This window comes from Theropithecus gelada, chromosome 8 (assembly GCF_003255815.1).
Source record: "Theropithecus gelada isolate Dixy chromosome 8, Tgel_1.0, whole genome shotgun sequence".
Taxonomy (NCBI): domain Eukaryota; kingdom Metazoa; phylum Chordata; class Mammalia; order Primates; family Cercopithecidae; genus Theropithecus; species Theropithecus gelada.
The window spans coordinates 4,930,813-4,953,351 of record NC_037676.1 but is presented as its reverse complement, the minus strand read 5'-3'; the positions used below and the strand labels follow the sequence as shown (position 1 = coordinate 4,953,351).

Sequence of the window (22,539 nt, the reverse complement as noted above, 5' to 3'; positions counted from 1 at the left end):
GGTCCCTGTCGTTAAACTTACGCCAACAGAACTCAACTCACTGGATGTGAATTGTATCAGAGATGTAAAGGTTTAAAAGCATAGGCCGGGCATGGTGGCTCATGCCCGTAATCCCAGCACTTTGGGAGGCCGAGGCAGGTTGATCACCTGAGGTCAGGAGTTCAGACCAGCCTGGCCGACTTGGTGAAACCCCCGTCTCTACTAAAAATACAAAATTAGCCAGGCCTGGTGGTGTGTGCCTGTAGTCTCAGCTACTCGGGAGGCTAAGACAGGAGAATTGCTTGAACCTGCCAGGCAGAGGTTGCAGTGAGCCGAGATTACACCACTGCTCTCCAGCCAGGGCAATAAGAGCAAAACTCCGTCTTGGAAAAAACAAAAAAGTTTAAAAGCATATTAAAAGCAGACAAAAAAAAAAATTGTAAAAACCTAGAACACAGAAGTCAGTTGTCTATTCAATTCAGAATAAGAAATATTGTAGATAAGGCAACATTTTATATCCATTAGAAATGTGGTGGTTGGTTTGAGAACTGAAACCAGCCATGCATATGCTGCTCCAAGCATTTTGGTCGTGGCAGGAAACTTTGAAGACTATTTTGCTGTACAAATTCACAAAGCCCCCTGCAAATACTCCCATGCTTAGGGTGCATGCTCAAGTGTGTCACAGCTGCCTTGCAGCTCTGAGGATCAGAAAGGTTCATGGACATAAAAGAAACTTCAAAGCTCTGCCTCCTAATGGGAGGCTGCCCTTGGTTTTAGGCTGTCTTTGCTTATTGACCGACTTAATTCATGCTTTGGGTTATGACTGTAGGAGAGATTTTCTTGTGTCTTTGGAGCATGCTGAACTTGTGTTCCTTTTTGTTGTTGCACATTAGGCAGTCAGTGTTGAACCCAAAGTGACCGAAAGTGACCGAGATCATGTTATGGGCTGAATTTGTCTCCCCAGAATTCATAGGTTGAAGCCTTCCCGGTCCTTAGAACATGATCGTAGCTGGAGCTATGGCCCTTAAAGACGTAAATAAGGTAACATGAGGTCATAAGGGCAAGGCCCTAATCCAGTATGACTGGTGTCCTTATATGAAGAGGAAGAGGCCAGGCGTGGTGGCTCACGCCTATAATCCCAGCACTTTGGGAGGCCAAGGCTAGCAGATCACTTGAGGTCAGGAGTGTGGGACCAGTGTGTTCAACATGGTGAAACCCTGTCTCTACTAAAAATACAAAATTAGTTGGGCATGGTTGTGGGCGCCTGCAATCCCAGCTACTCCGGAGGCTGAGACAGGAGAATCCCTTGAACATGAGAGGCAGAGGTTGCGGTGAGCCATGATCCCACCACTGCACTCCAGCCTGTGCAACAGAGCAAAACTCCATCTCAAAAAAAAGAAAGAAAGAAAGAAAGAAAGAAGGAAGGGAGGGAAGGAGGGAAGGAGAGAAGGAAGGAAGGAAGGAAAGGAAGGAAGGAAAATAAACACCAAAGATACATTTGCACAAAGAAAAGTCCAAGTGAGGACACAGGGAGAAGGTGGCCATCTGCAACCCGAGGGGTCTCTCAGGAAGCCTCAGGAGAAACTTAACCCCATGACACCTTGGTCTTGGACTTCCTGCCCTCCGACCAGTGACAAAATAAATGTCTGCTGTTGAAGCCACCCACCCTGAGGCATTTTGTTATGGTAGCCTAAGCAAACTGGTTCAGCCCAAAACGAATTCTGAGATCACCTGTGGAAATCTGCTTTTAGACAGCAGGAAACTGAGGGCCTCTGAGTTTCTAGGCCAGAGTCATGCAGTGAATTAACAAAAGACCCAGAATCCCAGCCCCAGCCCCTGATTTTCAGTTCAGAATCTTCCTTGGTAAGAGGCAGAAACTTATCCTGGGCCCAACAAGTGGAAAACTTTTTCACTTTCACAGTCACTGACTGTCGTGGTTCTCAGACTGTATACCACAGAACCTGGTGTTCCACAAACTTCCCCAGTTTGGAGCAAGAGAAAAAAGTAGTTGGATGAAATGATCTCATTTTATTTTTTAATCAATTTTTCTTAAATGTTGGTGCTTGAAAATAAATGGATGGCAGTAAAGTAATCCTGAAGGACATAGGAGGAAAGAAAGAAAAGAGACAATACTAAATGTGAGCAAAATGGCAGCAGGGCAAAAAAGAGGCTCAGCAATCGCAAAAAACTGAGGTCTTTGGCGGGGAAAAAACTTATAAATAGTAAAAATCCTGACAATGTTGAAAAAGAAAGGAAGAGAGAGGGTTCCATGAGAAATACTAAGAATGAAATTGGAGCTGTCACTGCAGCTATAGTAAGGATATTTTAAAATCATAAGAGAGCATGATGAACAATTTAATACCAATAAATTTGAAAACAGGTAAGATGATTAATTTTTAGAAAAATGTTACCAAAATGGATTCAAGAAACAGAAAATCTAAACAAGCTCAAGCACTAAAAAAATTAAATAGGTAAAATATGTACATCAGCTGGGCGCAGTGGCTCATGCCTGTAATCCCAACACTTTGGGAGGCCAAAGTGGACAGATCACTTGAGGTTAGGAACTGGAGACCAGCCTGACCAACACAGTGAAACGCTGTCTCTACTAAAGATACAAAATTAGCCAGGCATGGTGGTGCATGCCTGTGATCCCAACTACTTGGGAGGCTGAGGCAGGAGAATCGCTTGAACCCGGGAGGCAGAGATTGCAGTGAGCCAAGATTGTGCCATTGCACTCCAGCCTGGGCAACAAGAGCAAAACTCTGTCTCAAAAAAAAAAAATCAATTATGTATCAACAAAAAAAGAGAATTTTAAAAAGTAACAATTTAAGAAAGTCAAATAGGCAATCAAAAGTATTCCTCTTACCAGCCACTAAAAAGGCACCTGCACACGGGAATGGTAGCAAAATGACAGACGAGGAAACTCTAAGCTCTCATCCACCACATGAACCACTAAAACCAGGCAGAAGCTGTGTGCAGTGACACTGCAGGTGCTCTGAACAACCACCAAATGCACACAGCAACCAGCAAACACAGCAAATGCCTGATCGAGGAAAGCCATCTTCAAGTCCGCAGGAAAGTTTTGTGGCATGTGATGGCAACCCAGGTCCCAGTTCCCTTCCTCAAGCTGCAAGGAGCAGACTGGACATTATTTGTTCTAGTCTGGCTGGTTCATACCTGAAGGATTGATCCTCCTCTCTGTCTCACATAATATGCAAGGTGGGCAAGAAAAAGAGGTGGGCATGGCTCATGAAAGCCGCAGAGAGGCAATTAGGGTAAAAATAGATAAATTGGACTATATACACATTAAAGACTTCAGTGCATCAAAGGATGCAGTCAACAGAGTGAAAAGCAATCTATGGAATCGGAGAAAATATTTGCAAATAACGGGTTAATCTTCAGAATATATAAAGAACTCCTGCAAGTCAACAACAAAAAAACAAACAACCCGATTACGAAGTGAGCAAAGAACTTGAATAAACATTTCTTCAAAAAAGATGATATAAAAGATGATATAAATAGGTATATGAAAAGATGGTTAACATTACTAATCATTAGGAAAATTACTAATCATTAGGAAAATGCAAATCAAAACCACAATGAGATAGCACCTCAGCACTTCACACCCATTATGATTGCTACTATTAAAAACAAAACAAAACAAACAAAAACCACAGAAAATAACAAGTGTTGGTAAGGATGGGGAAAGTTGGAACCCTTGTGTCCTCGTGTAGTGTTGGGAATGTAAGATACTATAGCCACAATAGAAAACAGTGTGGCAGTTCATCAAAAAAATGAAAAATAGAATTACTATATGATCCAAGAATTCCCCTTCTGGGTATATATCAAAAACAAATTGAAAGCAGGATCTCAAAACAGTATTTGTACGTCCACATTTATAGCAGCATTGTTCACAATAGCCAAAAGGCAGAAGCCCAAGTGTTCATCAGTGGATGCATAATAAACAAAATGTGGTCTATCCGTACAGTGGAATATTATTCACCCTTAAAAAGGAAGGAGCTTCTGATACATGTAACACTGTGGATGAACTTTGAAAACATCATGTTGAGTGAAATAAGCCAGAAACAAAAGGACAAATATCATATGACTACACTTATAAGAACTTAGAATAGACAAAGTCACAGAGATAACGTATAGTTGAGTTACCAAGGGTGGAGTAGGCAGGAAGGGAGTTGATAATTATTGTTTAATGGCTACAGATTCAGGTTTGGATAATGAGAACATTCTAGAAATTGATAATAACAGTGATGATGGCTGCACAGCATTGCTACTGCACTTCATGCCACTGAAGTGGACACTTAAAAATAGCTAATACAGTAAATTTTATGTTATGTCTATCAAACTTTTAAAGGCACCCTTCACAGATAGTTTTAGTAGTAAATTTTACCAAACATTATAAAGTTTTGCAGGAAAAAAATAGGAATCTATTCACCTTTTACAAGGCTAGCATGATCTTGACCTAATACTGGTTTAAAAAACTGATTTGTAAACAAGTGCATAAAAATCTGAGGCTGGATGTGGTGGCTCACGCCTGTAATCCCAACACTTTGGGAGGCCGAGGCAGGTGGATCACAAGGTCAAAAGATCGAGACCATCCTGGCTAACACAGTGAAACCGCATCTCTACTAAAAATAGAAAAAAATTAGCTGGGCATGGTGGCATGTGCCTGTAGTCCCAGCTACTCGGGAGGCTGAGGCAGGAGAACTGCTTAAGCCTGGAAGAAAGAGGTTGCAGTGAGCTGAGATCGCGCCATTGTACTCCAGCCTGGGCGACAGAGTGAGACTCGTCTAAGAAAAAAAAAACCTCCGAAATAAGGTATTTCATCAAGTCAAATTTGACAGTGTGTTTTTAAAACACACACATACATAACCAAGTGTAGTTTAACCTAAGAATGAAAGGATAAATGAATAGCATTAAGTCTTCTTTTTTCTAATCCATTAATTTTCTTAGTAGTGTCAAAAAGCAGTAGGGAAGATTCAGTGCCCAGTAATGATTTAAAAAACAACAACAACAACAAAAAACACCTCTTCAGAAACCAGTAATAGATAACTTTCTTAACTATGGAGGTTATCTATAAAAAACGTACAACAAATATTGAATGGTGAAAACCTTAGTTTAAGGCTTAAATCAGGTACAAGACACACATGAATGCTATTACTCTTCAACAGTGTTCTATGATTCCTAGTCAAGGTAATAAAATAAGAAAAAGAAATTATAAGAATTATACAGGAAGGGACACATTTTGTTTTCATGTTTGCACTTTTTGTTTGCAGTTGTCTACATAGAAACATAAAGAATCAATAGACTGTTACAACTCATTCAGCAAAATTACTGTTTATACGATCCACTCACTGAAATCATTAGCATTTGTATACCCAATGATAAACAATTATAAAATGTAATAGAAAAAATAGTGAATAGTGGATTCAAGGCTAGTCACATAATACAGGTTGAACATTCCTAATTTTAATCTGAAATGCTCCAATATCCTAAATTTTCTGAGTGCCAACTTGTCAACACAAGAGGAAAATTCCACACCTGACCTCATGTGACAGGGCAGAGTCAAAGCACAGGTGCACGACACAGTTGATTTAGTGTCCCCAAGGGAAAAAAAGACCCACCCAGCGCCCTTCAACTACAGTATAACTTTTCCATGCACACCCAAATTCCCCCAGGCAAGCACGCCCACAACGTATAATAAAATGGCACGTGTGTAGGCTGGACGCACCCACCACAGATTCCCCATGATACCTCACGTGGGGCCAAGAACTCCATGCATTGCTCACTGTGGTTTCTTGCTTATTCTCTGCTGTGTCAGGTAAAAATATTACTGAAAATGTCAAAAAGGCCTGCAGATCCCCCTATGTGTAACAGTGATCAGAAAAAGAGGAAGAATTTATGTTTATCAATAGCACAGGCAACTTGTTGGGGGAACTGAACAGCAGTATAAGTGTGAAACGTCTTACAGAAGAGTATGGTGTTGGGATAACCACCATATATGACCTGAAGACACAGAAGGATACACTTTTGAAGTTCTGTGCTGAATGTGATGAGCAGAAGTTAATGAAAAATAGAAAAACTCTGCGTAAAGCTAAAAATGAAGACATCAATCGTGTATTGATAAACTAGATCTGAACACGTGCATCACACTGACCACGTGCCACTCAGTGGTATGCTGATCGTGAAACAAGCAAAGATCTATCCCGATGAACTGAAAATTGAAGGGAACTGCGAATATTCAACAGGCTGGTTGCAGATATTAAGAAATGACATGGAATTCAAGTTTTAAAGCATCTGCAGATCACAAGGCAGAGTCAAAACTCATTGACGAGTTTGCCAAGATTATCGCTGATGAAAATCTGATGCCAGAACAAGTCTATATTGCTGATGAGACATCACCATTTGGGTGCTGTTGCCCCAGAAAGATGCTGACTACAGCTGATGGGACAGCCCCTACAGGAATTAAGGATGGCAAGGACAGAATGACTGTGCAGTGCTGTGCAAATACAGCAGGCACGCATAAGTGTAAACTTGCTCTCATGGGCAGAAGCTTTTGTCCTTGCTGTTTTCAAAGAATAAATTTATTATCAGTCCATTATTATGCTAACAAAAAGGCGTGGGTCACCAGGGGCATCTTTTCTGATCGGTGTTACAAACATTTCACACAGGCCTCTTGTGCTCGCTGAAGAAAAGTTGGACCGGATGGTGACAGCAAGATTTTCTTATGCCTTGACTACTATTCTGCTCATCTCCCAGCTGAAGTTGTCATCAAAGATAATATTGATGCTGTGTACTTCCCTCCAAATGTGACTTCTTTAGTTCAGCCATGTAACCAGGGTATCTTTAGATCAATGGAAAGTAACTATAAAATAAACACTTTCTTGAATTCATGCTCGCAGCAGGGAACGCAGGTGTAGGTGTAGAAGATTTTCAGGAGTTGAGCATGAAGGAGCCATACATGCTGTTGCCAACGCTTGCAACACAGTGACTAAAGACACAGCTGTGCATGCCTGGCGTGACCTCTGGCCTATGACTGTGTTCAGTGATGATGATGAACAAGGTGGTGACTTAGAAGAATTCAGCTTGTCAAGTGAGAAGAAAAGGACGTCTGACCTCTTTACCTATGGAAAAAATATACCTTCCGAGTTCATCAGTCAGCTGGAAGAAGTAGAGATTAATGTTGTTTTTAACACTGATAATGGGCTCCAGTTGTTCACTTCACTGACTGATGAAGCTATAGCCAGAATGGTTCTGAATCAAGGTGTTCATGATGATACCAACCATGAAGATTATGTTAACACTGCAGAAAAAGCACCCGTGGACATCGTGGAGCACATGTGTGATGGGTTAACTGAGGCCTAGAGCAGTGTGCATTCACAACAGAACAAGAAATCATGTCAGCTTATAAAATCAAAGAGAGACTCCTAAGACAAAAGAGAAAAAAAAAATTAGCCAGGCATGGTGACACGTGACTATAGTCCCAGCTGCGTGGGAGGCTGAGGTGAGAGCCTTGCCTGATCCCAGGAGTTAGAGGCTGCAGTGAGCCATGATCATGCCACCACACACCAACCTGGGAGACAGAGCGAGGCCCTGTCTCAAAAAAAACCCAAAACATTAAGTAAATATTTTGTGCATGAAACAAAGTTTGTGTATACTGAACCAACAGAAAGGAGCTGTCAGTTTTAAGACCATTGTTAATGAGGCAGATACCATTAAAAATTCTAAGACCATTGCCAGTGGGGCAGATACCATTAAAAAGCCACCCAGTAGAATGCCTCCTTGTCCCCAGAGGACCCACTTCCTGGGCCTGTAACTGCTTCTCATGTTCCCTCTCACCTAAAATGTAAAATGCAGTGTCCCCTAACCTTCGAATCAAAGCGCAGCATGGTTGGGAGACCAGAGGCCTGCTGTTGTGTGTTGTTGCTGCTGCTGTTCAACAGCTGATTCTGGTCTCTGCTGATGCCACTGGCTGCTTAGCTCCCCTGAGCACACGAGTCTCCACTGTGTTAATGGCATGTCTTATTTTTTACTGTTAACTACTTATGTGTGAATAAGTGTAAGGAAATGATTGCTTGTTGGTAGCATATAAATTCAGAGTCAGGGCCAGGCATGGTGGCTCATGCCTGTAATCCCAGCACTTTGGGAGACCAAGGCGGGCAGATCACTTGAGGCTAGGAGTTCAACACCAGCCTGGCCAACATGGCAAAACCCCGTCTCTACTAAAATTACAAAAATTAGCTGGGCGTGATGGCACACGCTCGTAGTTCCAGCTACTTGGGAGGCTGAGGCAGGAGAATCGCTTGAGCCCGGGAGGCAGAGGTTGCAGTGAGCCGAGATTTCACCACTGCACTCCAGCCTGGGCGACAGAGTGAGACTCTGTCTCAAAAAAAAGAAAAAAAAAATCAGGAACGAGGCTGATACCACACAACCACTGATTGTCCACATGGGGTGACACCTCTGCTTTCTGATGGTTCCGTGTACACAGACTTTGTTTCATGCACAAAATTTATTTGTTTGTTTTTTGAAACAGAGTTGTGCTCTGTTGCCCAGGCTGGTTACAGTGCTGCGATCATAGCTCACTGCAGCCTTTAACTCCTGGCCTCCAGCGACCTTCCCACCTCAGCCTCCTGTGTAGCTGGGACTACAGTCATGCTGTCACACCTGACAATCACACCAGCCTCTGCGCAGAATTATTTAAAATATCGTATAAAATTACCTCTAGGCTATGTGTATAAGATGTAGATGAAACATAAATGAATTTTGGTTTTAGACTCTGGTCCTATCTTCAAGATCTCTCATTGTACATTCCAAAAATGCCCCCCCCCAAAAAAAAAATCTGGAATTCAAAACACTTCTGGTCTCGAGCATTTTGGATGAGGGACACGCCACCTGTAATATCCTTTCACACGTTTCCTGGATGGGAAACAGAAGTTGGTGTGCTGGGAGTCACACGTAAACGGTAGACTTTCTTGTCTGTGGCACATTCTTAGGATGTCCTAGAGAAGTATCAGTGATGTGAATGTCTCCAGTAAAATAGCAGAGCAGAAAAAATACGTTGAGAACTGCTGTATTATTAGACTGAGCTACAAAACAGCCACATGGTATCAGGTCATTCATTCATTTACCCGGTAGATATTTCCTACACACTTGTCATATGCCGAGCATATTCTAGGCACTGCAGGTACAGCAGTTGACAGCCTTTGCCCCTGTGGGACTTAACATTTAAGGGAGAAGACAGGCAACAAACAGTTTCTTTAAAAATCCTTATGGTGGTAAATGCAATGAAGAAAACCAGGTGAGTATGGAGAGTAGGAGTAAGGTAGGCCCCTTGCAGGTGAGTGGCATTTGAGCTGAGGCCCAGATGATGAAGAGAAGGATGGACTCTTGTAGGTCTATGGGACTGGTCCTTCCAGGAACAGTAAGGGCTAAGACGTCAAGAGAAGTGGTAAGTTTAGCGTGGCTGAAATGAAGGGAGAGAAGACAAAGCGATAGGAAATGAAGCTGGAGAAGCAGGCAGCTTCAGCTGGACCATTCCAGACCACTGACACCTTAACAGACAACAGCAAGAAGTTTGGGTTTTGTTCTGAGGTAAATGGAAGTCGCAGAAGGATTTTAAGTGGGAGGAATAGGCTCTGGTATATGTTTGTGTCCTCTGTTTGTGTTTGTGTTTGTTTTAATGGATACAGAGTCTCCCAATGTTGCCCAGGCTGGTTTTGAACTCCTGGGCTCAAGGGATCCTCCCAACTTGGCCTCTCAAAGTGCTGACATATGTTTTTTAACAGAAGCAGATAAAGCAATCTTGGACCTTTGCAGTGGTTTGGGTGATTACTGATGGGGGTTAGGACCAGGGACATATCGATGGAGTTGTTATGAAGTTGTCAGATTTTAAATATACATTTCAAAGCCAGTTGCACTTGTTGATAGCTTGGATGTGGCATATTAGAGAAAGAAGAATCAAAGGTGGCACCTAGTCTTGAGTTCTGAGCTTCCGGAGCGAGGCATCTAGAAGTCAGGACCCGGGAGAATCACGGAAGGAGTGGTGGTATTCAGTCTGCAGAAGCAGTGCCTCCAGGACGGCTGTGTGAAAGAGGAGATGTGATATGAGCAGATGAAAATGACACAGCAGGCAGCTCTGGGCTCATTGTGAGAAACGACTCTAGGAACATGTGTGACCTGCTGGGCTCTACTGCCAAGGGCTGCCTTAAGCCATGAAGCCGCAGAGGCTGGGTGACCACCGTCCCACAGTGAGGGAGCTGGGCGATTCCTTACCAGAGTGGAGGTCTGTCTGGCTAGATCTCCCAGCCCTAACATGCTTACTTATTTTGATAAGCAAAGCTAAAGCTCACATGGGTCCCGTGCGCTCTTGGACTTCTGCACACAGTACCATTAACCACACTTGGATGCTGGCAATCACAGTTTTAGTTAAATAAAGTGACTTGCCCATTGTACTATAAAAAATTAATTTTGGCAGCATGTTGATTCTGTATCCTACCCATAAGACCACACAGAGGCGTGGCTAGTAAACTTTAGCTTGTGCATAAATGCCTGCCAAGAACTGCTAAATACTGTTGCTTAAAAAAAAAAGAAAAAGAAAAAAACTTTTTTTTTTTTTTTTTTTAATTTAAATTTCACAGAGCTGCTCAAGGGCAGTTCAACTTCCTACTCATCTCTGTCTCCACCGGCCAGGACTGGCATTACTCTAACATCTGTCCTATGGCCACATTTTATGGGATGTTTGAGGATTATTCCTATGAAGTGACATTGGAATTTGGGGATGTGGCTATCTTCAGATGCCAAATAAACTTGGACAGAAATCATTTTTCCTGTGTGTGTTTAGTTAGGAACGTGGGGCTGTGAGGGGCTCCCTGGACATGACCCTGGAGCTGTCGGCCCTTGTTCAGTGGTCAGAAACACTTCAGACCTCCCAGACTGCTGACCACACACTCAGTCACAGCCCCGTGCGCACCTCAAGGCCACTGCTCAGAAGTCCAGTGTAATTTCTCAGGCAGCACGTCCTAGAGCAGGCCATGAGAGGTGTAAGGTACGGACTTTGTTGTGAGGTTACATGTAGGCTTCTCTTCTATCTTGTCTCTGTTTAAAGATCAGTACTTCAGGCAGTCTTTATCCCCACCACGATAAACATGTGGATGGAAGGATACATGTGTAGATGGGTGGATGGGTGGATGGATGGATGGATGAGTAGATGGGTAGATGGGTGGATGGAGTGATGTTTGATTTCATAGTCAAAGAACTCAAACAGTAGAGAAGTGCACAGGGTCCCCCAGTCTTACAACCCTTCCTTAAAGTAACTACAATAAAGATGGAAGTGTATCTTCTAGATTTCTTTTAAAAACATATTTATGAATGTAAACATATTATGGTCAGGTCCAGTGACTCACACCTATAATCCTAAAACTATGGGAGGCCAAGGTGAGTGGATTGCTTGATGCCAGGAGTTTGAGACCAGCCTTGGCAACACAGAAAGATCCTGTCCCTACACAAAAAAAAATTTTTAAGTAGCCTGGTGTCGTGGCACATGCCTGTAGTCCTAGCTACTCAGGAGGCCAAGGTGGGAGGATCCCTTGAGGCCAGGAATTCCAGGCTGCAGGAAGCCATGATCATACCACTACACTCAAGTCTGGGCAATGGATCAAGATCCTGTCTGTTTAAAAAAAAAAAAAAAAAGCATATTTACATAGAAATAAACGTATATAAACGTAGATATTGTTTAGGGATTTGTTTTTATATAAATTGGAGAGTCACATGTTTTTTCATGAGTTTTTATGTAACCCTATGTCTAGAAGATCCTTCCAGCTTAACACATATACAGCTACTTCGTTCTTTTTAACCATTGGGAGGTATGGTAATTAATTTATGTTAATAAATTAATGTCTTTCTGTTATTTTTATTCTGCTATTGTATTTATTTATTTATTTAAATATTTATTTATTTATTTTAGAAACAGGATGTCACTGTGTTGCCCAGGCTGGCCTCAAACTCCTGGGCTCAAGCAGTCCTCCCACCTCAGCCTCCCAAGTAGGTGGGACTACAGGCATGAACCCTGCCACACGGCTGACTTCTGCTATTTTAAACTTTGTGTGTGTGTGTGTGTGTGTGTGTGTGTGTATGTTTTCTAATTGAACAATCTGAATTCAATTTTAAGAGATTTTCTTGAGCTATAGTTATTCTAGCCCAAGCCTGGGCACATGAAGATTTCTGTAAAATAGATTCAAAGCAGTGGAATTACTGTGCCCTAGGATATGTGTACTTACATTCTGATACACAAGGCTGTACCAATTTACACTATCACTAACAGTATATAAAGTCCTATTTCCTATGTCCTATAAATTCCTATGTCCAATACTGGACATAACCCATAGTTTCAATATTGGGTGATCTGATTAGTTAAAAAAAAATAGATCTCATTAATTTGTAATTCCCTGGCTACTAAATTCCTAATGACTCTGAGTATCTTAGGAGATTTATCATTCATGAATTGCCTGTCCTGATCCCTTGCCTCTTTTGAAATTGGGTTATTTATCTTTTTCACCCTGTTTAACAGCCATGCTTATGTAATACGGACATTAAACTTTTGCTGTAAATGTTACAAAATTCTGTCTCTTTAACTGTGCTGATGGTGACTTAAGTATTACCAAGTTTTTAATTTTTAACTATTATTTTTTATAAGATTAAACACCTCTTTTCCTCCATGGCACATACACTTAGTGGTTTTGCTTAGAAAGGTCTTCCTCACCCTCTGAGCTTTAAAAATAATCTCATATTATTCTATTTATAGTTTTAAAAAATATTTAGACCTTTAATGCATCTGCACTTCACTTATTATATAATGTGAGGGGACCCTGTCGTTTGTAATAACTCCTTTATGGACATTGACTCATACTGCCCCTGTGAGTCGTCTCTTACATTCCCACACGGTGTGGGCGTGTTTCTGGTTATTCTCGTCCATTGATCTGTTTGTCTAGTCCGTGCTAACTTCTGTTTTACTGCTGTAATTATACAGACTGTTTTGATATCTGGTATGTCAAAATTTTTTCTCATTATTTCTCTTTTTTAAAATCATTTTCCTATGCATTTTTTTTCTTTCCCATAAACTTTAGAATAAACGTGTCCTTTTCTTTTTTAAAAGTTTGAAATTTGGGGATTATATTGAATTTTTAGATGAATTTGCAAAGAGCATCATTTTTTCTGCATTTTTTTTTCTGGTTTTTCAAAACTGACACCTAGTCAGAAAACTAAGTGTAAAAATTGAATCCAGAGAATTGTCACAGCCTGGAAGAACATACAGATGTGGCTGAATGACTTATAACCTGAGTATCGGGAAAGGCTTCCACCTACCTATGACTCAAAAGCCAGATGCAATAGAAAAAGTGTTGATATAATTTGAATACATAAGAAATTGAAACTTATACACGGCAAAAGTTTGCATAAGAAAAGTCAAGCCAGGTGTGGTGTGTTATGCCTGTAATCCCAGCACTTTGGAGGACTGAGGCAGGAGGATTGCTTGAGCCCAGGAGTTTGAGACCAGCCTGGGTAACAAAGTGAGATATTAGCTCTACAAAAAATCCAAAAATTAACTGGGTGTGGTGGTGCACACCTGTAGTCCTGGCTACCTGGGAAGCTGAGGCTGGAGGATCACCTGAGTTCAGGAGACTGAGGCTGCAGGGAGCCACGTTTGCACCAATGCACTCTAACCTGGGTGACAGAGCAAGATCCTATCTCTAAAAGAGAAAAAAATGTGAATCATGATAATACCTGCTTCACTGTTGTGGAGAGAAGTAGTATGCCTAGTACTAATAATAATTGTTATACACAATGTTATTAACTGTATCATTTCTTATATATATAAGCTATCACAAATGTTAGTGTTCCTCCCTTCTGAAATTCACCTGAGAGGGCCTCACTGGCCCAGGCCTCCTGGGTAGAGGCACATTTGTATGGAGAAGACAACAGTTACATTCTGGGACACTATCTTGAGCTGTAACTAAGATAAGTCATTTTTTTTCTTCCATTTAAAAAATATTTATAGAATAAACCCATTTTTTCTTTTTTGTACCATACCACCAGTATAGCTTTCCACCTTCTATCATTCTTCTGTGTGACTTCTTAAGTTCCTTCAAATATAACTCTGTAATTGTAATTCTATAATCACACAATCATTGTGATTCTTTAATTGCAGTTGATTGATTTAATCTACCTTATCATCCAATCATGCTGACAGTGCACTTCCTTCCTTTTTTTTCTAACAGTAGGAATAGAACGCAGTGCAGGACACTGGCCAGGACGGAGGAAAGAGGGAGGGGTCGTTTCCGCCAGCTGCCAGGATCACTTGTGCTGATCCTTCAGCTGCACCTGCAGCGCTAGCCTGGACCAGGTGCAACTTGTAATTTTCATAAAATAGTCGAGTTTCAAACTGATGGGACTTTAGAGCTCCTTTAATTTGAGCCATGAAGAACTGAGTTTTAGGAAGTATGCTTATTCACTTGGTATTGCATAAAAATAACCTACGCTGGGTAGATAGGATGGCACGGCCCACCTCTCACTGTTGGTGTCACAGTTAAAACTCATTTATGTATTTCTTTATCCTCTGCCTTATGCCCAGAGTATTGGAAGTGGTGAGCTAAGATTAGAGAACTCCTGTGTCACAGACTGGCAGGCTTCCCACCCTGCCCACCGAGTGTTCAGCCACGATGGGAGCGTCATCTGTGTCCTGCATCTAATGGGACTGGCCAGTGTGACTGAGACCTGAATGTTTCGTTGTATTGAATTTTGTTTCATGTTAATTTAAAAAGTTATGTGTGCTCTGTGGATGGGGGGCCTATGGACAACACAGCTCTTGACCATTTGTTTTTTAAATATAGTTTCATGTATATACAAACAGGTTATCACTTTCCTGTGTGGCTAGCTATTATGAATGCTAAACTGCTTTTCCTTCTCTCTCTAGATTCCATCACCCAGCACAAGGTCTGTGCCTCTGAAAACTACCTATTGCCACAATGACAGTGACCTCACTGGCCTGTGGTGACTGCACAGCTTGCAAAACCATCTTTGGATGTTCAAGTGAGAAACAATTGTGAAGAGAAGGAACTGGCGTATACAAGATGACTTTTGATATCATGTTTGCCACGCGTTGTGGTGCTTAAGAACTCTCAGGTGACTTTCTGATGACTGAATTTGTGTTTCAGAGAAGCTTCGGGCCTTTTTTTTTTTTTTTTTTTTTGAGATGGATTCTTGCTCTGATTCCCAGGCTGGAGTGCAATGGCACGATCTCGGCTTACTGCAACCTCCACCTCCCAGGTTCAAGCGATTCTCCTGCCTCAGCCTCCCAAGTAGCTGGGACTACAGGCATGCGCCACCATGCCCTGCTAATTTTTGTATTTTTAGTAGAGACGGGGTTTCACCATGTTGGCGAGGCTGGTCTCAAATGCCTGACCTCAGGTAATCTGTCAGGCCTCTTCTATAGAATTCCAGTCTTTGTATCTTAGTAATGATCATAATTGAAAGGTCACAGAACCTTTGTCATTAGAACACGGTACTGCCAAATAAAGAATGGAAATTCATTGACATTATTTTATTACTGAGAACAACTAGAGAGCTCTGAAAGTTTCTTGGCTTAGACTCGAAGATCTTTATTAATACATTATCTGTTAGGTAGGAAAGACATTTGTCAGTTAGTAAGGTGACTTTAGCGGAGATTCCTCTCTTAAAGTAATGAAAGGAGATAGGTATGGGGGGTGTTATACAGGATGATTGGTGCCATCTGAGTGTCTTACTTCTGCAAGCCTGCTTTATGGTGAACAAAGCATCACCAACAAGGGATCACAACGTCCATTGGCCACATTTTGCCTGCCGTCCTCGAGAGGAAATTGGCAGCTGGGGCTGATGCATAGAAACACCGATTTGTGGCTGAGCACAGCGGCTCACACCTGTAATCCCCGCCCTTTAGGAGGCCGAGGTGGACAGATAATTGAGGTCGAGACCAGCCTGGCCAACGTGGCAAAACCCTATCTCTACTAAAAATACAAAAATCAGCTGGGTGTGGTGGCGCACACCTGTGGTCCCAGCTCCTCAGGAGGCCGAGGCAGGAGAATCGCTTGAACCCAGAAGGCGGAGGTTGTGGTAAGCTGAGGTTGCAGTGAATCAAGATTGCTCCACTGCACTCCAGCCTGGATGACAGAGCAACTCTCCATCTCAAATAAATAAATGAATAAGAAACACCGATGTGTCTGTCACTTTCTAAACAAATGAAATGCTACGAAGTCCTAGCCAGAGTGATCAGGCAAGAATAAGCCATAAAAGGCATCCAAATAGGAAAAGAAGTCAAACTGTCTCTCTTCACTGCCAATATGATTCTATACCTAGAAAACCCTAAAGACTGCCAAAAGGCTCCTGGAACCAATAAACGACTTCAGTAAAGTTTCAGGATAGAAAATCCATGTACAAAAACCAGCATTTCCATACACAATAACATTCAAGCTGAGCACCAAATCAAGAACGCAATCCCATTTCCAATAGCCATGGAATGAAATACCTAGGAACACATGTAACCAAGGACACAAAGGATCTCTACAAGGAGAACCATGAACGAGATGCTGAGTCCCAGCGAGGTCGGAGGTGCCACTGAGCCCTCATTGTGGTGCTGGTCCCACTCCAGGTTATCTATCTGTTGCTCATCTCAGCTGTTGTCCCTACCTCCAATTTCAGGTCCCTCAACAGATATAACAGATCAACTTCTAGAATGAACCTTTGAGAAGGGATGTAGCAGTGCGTTCTACAGAAATTGGCATTCTATGGAAAACCATAGAAACTGGAAATCATGAAGGGTTTTCTCTTGGTTTTGAAATAATATATACACCCAAATCATCCCCTCATGATACTCATCCTCTAACATCAATTGAACTTCAATACAATGCGTCATTCCTGAGTCCACTCGCTTCACATTACATTTCTCTATAACCACAAGCATCCTGGCTTGGGAGCGCTCCCACAGCACCAGAAATCCCTGAGGAGGCTGACAAACATTGTGCTGACTCATGCTGGGGACAAGCCACAGACAACTTCCATAACCCACCACATCAGCCATGGAGCCAGCCCAGCCTCTGCCCACCCAGGCCTCAGTCCTCAATGTTAAGTTCTGATCGCTGATGCTGGCCTGCCAGTGGCCAGTCAAGATTCTCTTTCTGAAAGCTAATATTTTATGAGGACTAACTGTTGCTAGACATTACACTAAGCATACTACATGTTGTACTTCATTTTACCCTTCCAACAATCCTATTAGTAGCTTACTGTGGGTCTGCAAAGCCTTACTCAAAACATATAGGACTAGAGGTTCTCAGGATTCTGAATTCTTTTTAATTTTTTTAAAGGCTTATGGCTCTCACCACTTTTATTCAACATTGTATTAAAGATTCTACCCAGAGAAGGCAATAAAAGGAAATTAAAGCTATACAGATTGGACGTGAAGAAATAAAAGACTTTATTCTCAAGAATATAAGACACTATATATAGAAATTGTAAGGAATGAAAAAAAAAAAAACCCTACAAGAACTTATAACAAGTTTAGCAAGATTGTAATATACAAAGTTAATATACAAAACTAACAGAATTGTATTTATATATAGTCAATAAGCAATTCAAAATGAAATTAAGACCATGATTCCATTTAAAATTGCATCTAAAAATAAACAAAATAGGAATAGACTTGGCAGCAGAAGTGTAACATCTGTATACTGAAACCCGTAAAACACTGCTGAAAGAAGTTAAAGATTTAAATAGTGAAATATACAAAGTTCATGGATTAGAAGATGCAATATTGTTAAGATGGTAGTTCTCAAATTGATGTATAGATTCAATGCAATCCATTAAAATCTCAGGTGGCTTTTTTGTAGAATTTGAAAAGCTGATGCTAAATTTTTTATGACAATGCAAAGAACCTGTAGTAGACAAAACATTTTTTAAGAGCAAAGTTGGAGGATTTATAGAACCTGATTCCAAAACTGTCTATAAAACTACAATAATCACAAAGTATCAGCCAGGCACCGTGGCTCACACCTGTAATCCCAGCTCTTTGGGAGGCTGAGGTGGGTGGATCACTTGAGGTCAGGAGTTTAAGACCAGCCTGGCCAACTTGGTGAAACCTCGTCTCTACTAGAAATACAAAAAACTAGCCCGGCATGGTGGCATGCACCTGTAATCTTCATTACTCAGGAGGCTGAAGCAGGAGAATAGCTTGAACCTAGGAGAGTCCATCTCAAAAACAACAACAACAACAAAAGTATTATATTGGCAAAAGAATAGACATGTAAATCAAATAACAGAATAGAGAATTCAGGTATAAATCTTCATATTTATGGCCGATTGACTTTGAACAAAGCTGCTGAGACAATTCAGTATAGTAGCATATTCTTTTCAACAAATGGTGCTGGCAGAAGGGGAAAAAAAAGCACTAGGATCCTTACCCCATGCACAAACATTAGCTAAACATGGACTAAGTCAGGGTTTCTCAACCTCAACACTGTTGGCGTTTGTGGAGGTGGATAATTCTTTGCTATGGAGAGCTGTCCTGTGCACTGTAGGATGTTTAGCTGTATCCTGGCCTCTGCCTATTAGATGCCAGTGGCACCCCTCCCCTGACACATACCCAGTTGTGACAATATACGTCTCTAGATATTCCCAAATGTGCCCTGGAGAGCAAAACTGTTTCCAGTTGAGAATCATTGACCTAATGTAAAAAATAAAATGTACAGAAGAAAGCACAGCAGGAAATCATTCTAACCTTAGGTTAGGCAAAGATTTCTTAGATATCACACTAAAGGCACAATTCATTAAAAAAATGAGTTGGACTTCATCAAAATTTTAAGTTTTGCTCTTCTGAAGAAACCATAAAAAACAATGAAAAGACAAGCCACAGACTATGAAAAAATACTTGCAAACCATATATCTAATAAAGGACTTGTACCCACACCATGTAAAGAACTCATAACTCATTAATAAAAGGATAAAGAAAAAGCTGAAGACAATTCACGCAAGAAGATATACAAATAAGCACATTAAAATGGTCAATATTATTAGTCACTAGGGAAATACAAATTAAAGGCACAATGAAATACCTATTACACACCCACTAGAATGACTGCAAACAATAAGACTGATAATTCCAAAATCTGACCAGGATATGGAGAAACTATGATATGTAGTTTCCTACATTGCTGGCATGACTGCAAAATGATACAGCCACTTTGAAACACCATTTGGCAGTTGCTTAAAAAATTGAACATTCAATTAGCATATGACCCAGCAATTTCACTCTTAGGTATGTAACCAAAATACATGAAAACATGGATCTGCACAAGGTCTTGTATACAAATGTTCATAGCAACATTATTCATAATAACCAGAAATTAGCCCATCAACTGAAAAGTAGATAAACAAAATGTATATCCACATCATGGAATGCTACTCAGCACACTTCTAAAAAGCAACAGACTACTAACATGTGCAACAACATGAATGAACCTCAGAAACACAAGTGAAAGAAGTCAGACACAAAAGACTACAGATTGTATGATTCCATTTAGATACCATTTCTACAAACCGTAAAACTGTAGAGGCACGAAACAGATTCATGGTCTCCTGCAGCTGGGGATGGGAGTGGGAAGAGGGAGCAAACATTTTGGGATGATGGAAACATTCTAAAACTGGATTGTGATTTTGGTTACACAACTGCATACATTTGCTAAAATCACTGAACAGTACACTCTTAATGGGTAAGCTTTAAGGCATGTGAATTATACATCAATAAAGCCATTTTTTAAAAAAAGAGAGAGAGAGCGAGAGCTACATGGCAGCCCCAGGGCGGTAGCTCTCAGATCTCCCTTAGAGAAAGAACTATCTCTTCCACAGCGATGAGTGCAGGTAGCTAACACTCTCCAACCTGCATCTGGTAGTTCATTTAAGATCGACTTCGGCTTTCAAGTTAACGCCATGCTCTTTCTTGGCAGTCCCCAGCCAAGAAGTGGGCACAGAAAGGCACAGGGGCCTGGCTGATTCAGCCCACCATGAGGCTCCTCACCCTAGAACTCCCTGTGGAGTTGGCCGAGCCTACATGTGACCTATAATGTGGTCTAAGCTGTCAGACCTCCACAGTGGCAGGAAGGTTTCCCATATCTCAGCCTGCTTCTACTCCCTTGTATTTTTCCCAGGAGTCACCCTTGGTCATCTCTTACTCTTTGAACTCCATGTCAGTGTCAGCTACCCAGAGGACCCATCAGACAGAAAGTAATATGCAGATAACAGCCCAGGGGAATCTGAGCAGCACCCTGAACCCAACGTTTCCTCAGTGAAACCTAGAACAAAAATGGAATAAATAAAAACTACTAACAGTCTCATTTCGGCACTGGCAGTCTCACTCTGGAATCTGTGTTCATGCTCCCCAGGCCTATACTACAAGCTCGTTCAGCCATAACAGGGCAACTGTGAGGCTGTTGGATGGGATGATGTTGGAAGTAAATGCTCGGTGCCACCAACTGAAAATAGCACTCAGGCCAAAATTTTCTCAGCAAGGCAATTTACCTTTATAGAAGTGTGCATCTCACAGATGGAACAATGGCAAGAGCACACTGGACAAGGGAGGGGAAGGGGGTCTTATTCCTAACACAGCTAGCCCTACTGCTATATCTTTCCCCTATTTACTAGGGTTGGACTGCACAGTCTAAGCTGATTCCGATTGGCTATTTTAAAGAGAGCAAGGGTACGAGCCAGAGTGGCAGGATGGTTACAGAACAGGTGACTAAGGGTGACTAAGGACAGAACAGGTGACTAAGGATGACTAAGGACAGAACAGGTGACTAAGGACAGAGCAGGTGACTAAGCACAGAATAGGTGACTAAGGATGACTAAGGACAGAGCAGGTGACTAAGGACAGAATAGGCGACCAAGGACAGAGCAGGTGACTAAGCACAGAATAGGTGACTAAGGATGACTAAGGACAGAGCAGGTGACTAAGGACAGAACAGGTGACTAAGGATAAAGCAGGTAACTAAGGATGACTAAGGACAGAGCAGGTGACTAAGGACAGAACAGGTGACTAAGGATGACTAAGGACAGAACAGGTGACTAAGGATGACTAAGAACAGAACAGGTGACTAAGGATGACTAAGGACAGAACAGGTGACCAAGGACAGAGCAGGTGACTAATGACCGAACAGGTGACTAAGGGTGACTAAGGACAAAGCAGGTGACTAAGGACACAACAGGTGACTATGGATGACTAAGGACAGAACAGGTGACTAAGGACAGAGCAAATGACTAAGGTTGACTAAGGATAGAGCAGGTGACTAAGGACAGAGCAGGTGACTAACGATGACTAAGGATAGAACAGGTGACTAAAGGTGACTAAGGACAGAGCAGGTGACTAAGAATGACTAAGGCCAGAGCAGGTGACTAAAGACACAACAGGTGACTAAGGACAGAGCAGATGACTAAGGATGGCTAAGGACAGAGCAGGTGACTAAGGACAGAACAGGTGACTATGGATGACTAGGGACAGAACAGGTGACTAAGGACAGAGCAGGTGATAGAGGCTAGGAGGGAGTTGTTTACTGAAACTAGGGGCAAACAGACATAAAGAACAAGAAAGTTAAACTTTAAAGTGGAGAACAAAGAGCAGCCGAGCATCCTGACACACTGGTTCTTTGGAGAGGAACTCAGAGAACTCGTTGTACTTAACAATTTTCTCCCTCTTAAATTTTAAAAGACATTAACAGGCTAAACTTTGAAGAGGAATTTACTGCATCCTACAGATGACAATTAATGATCAATCTTGCAATGTTTACTGAGGTCACTATCCTCAGTGCTATACGTGTTCTGTGTCCCATTGACTTCAGGGTAACTACATGGTCCTTAAACTTAGAATCAAAGTATTTCCATGAGACCTTCCTTAAGAGACATTTGTTCTCAGCCTTCTTTCAATAGCAACATCCTTTGTTCAAATGAGGATGCACAAAGAAATACAATAGGTAAAAACATGGTATCAGGACTGCTCTCATTAAGCTGGCGTGGGAGGTGGTCACATGAGGGTTTCAGATCCTCACCCAAGGATCTCATCTTTCTCTGCACAAGGGTAAGCTGCACAGTGCCTTTGTAGATACTTCTGAGATTGCCTGAAACCTGCTGGTCTGGCTCAGTCTCTCCTATCACTGACAAAGAAGCCGAGACCTCGAAAGTCATGCCACCCATGAGCAGTAACTCATGCAAAGAATCGCAATACCAGAACTCCTGACCCACGAGGCTTCCTCTCTGTGCCCCCAAGATGTCCCAAACCGAAATGGTCTATGCACGATGGGGAACTTAGATCAAACTCGGAAAACGTCTTCGAAAGTGAAACGCAGCACATTGCAGAGACGTCACAAATGAGACTTCCCTTGACGGTCCCTGAGAGCGTCTTTGTGTTCCTTGTAGCTGCTCCCATTATTTTGGGCAGACATTGGCACAGTCTTTGATGAAACATTTTTCACCTTGAGT

General features: G+C 41.8%; 1 protein-coding gene across 3 annotated transcripts in view; it reads left to right on the top strand.

The window, feature by feature from the left end:
* MCPH1 (microcephalin 1) overlaps positions 1-20,409 on the top strand; it is a 241,095-nt gene extending 220,686 nt beyond the window's left edge. For 2 of the 3 annotated variants that reach the window (XM_025393866.1, XM_025393865.1), the window contains one exon: positions 14,963-20,409. In XM_025393866.1, coding sequence (XP_025249651.1) covers positions 14,963-15,018 — 56 coding nt within the window. In that variant the 3' untranslated portion in view covers positions 15,019-20,409. The remainder of the gene's footprint in view (positions 1-14,962) is intronic. The other variant, XM_025393867.1, reaches the window with a different exon arrangement.
* Positions 20,410-22,539: the final 2,130 nt, after the last annotated feature.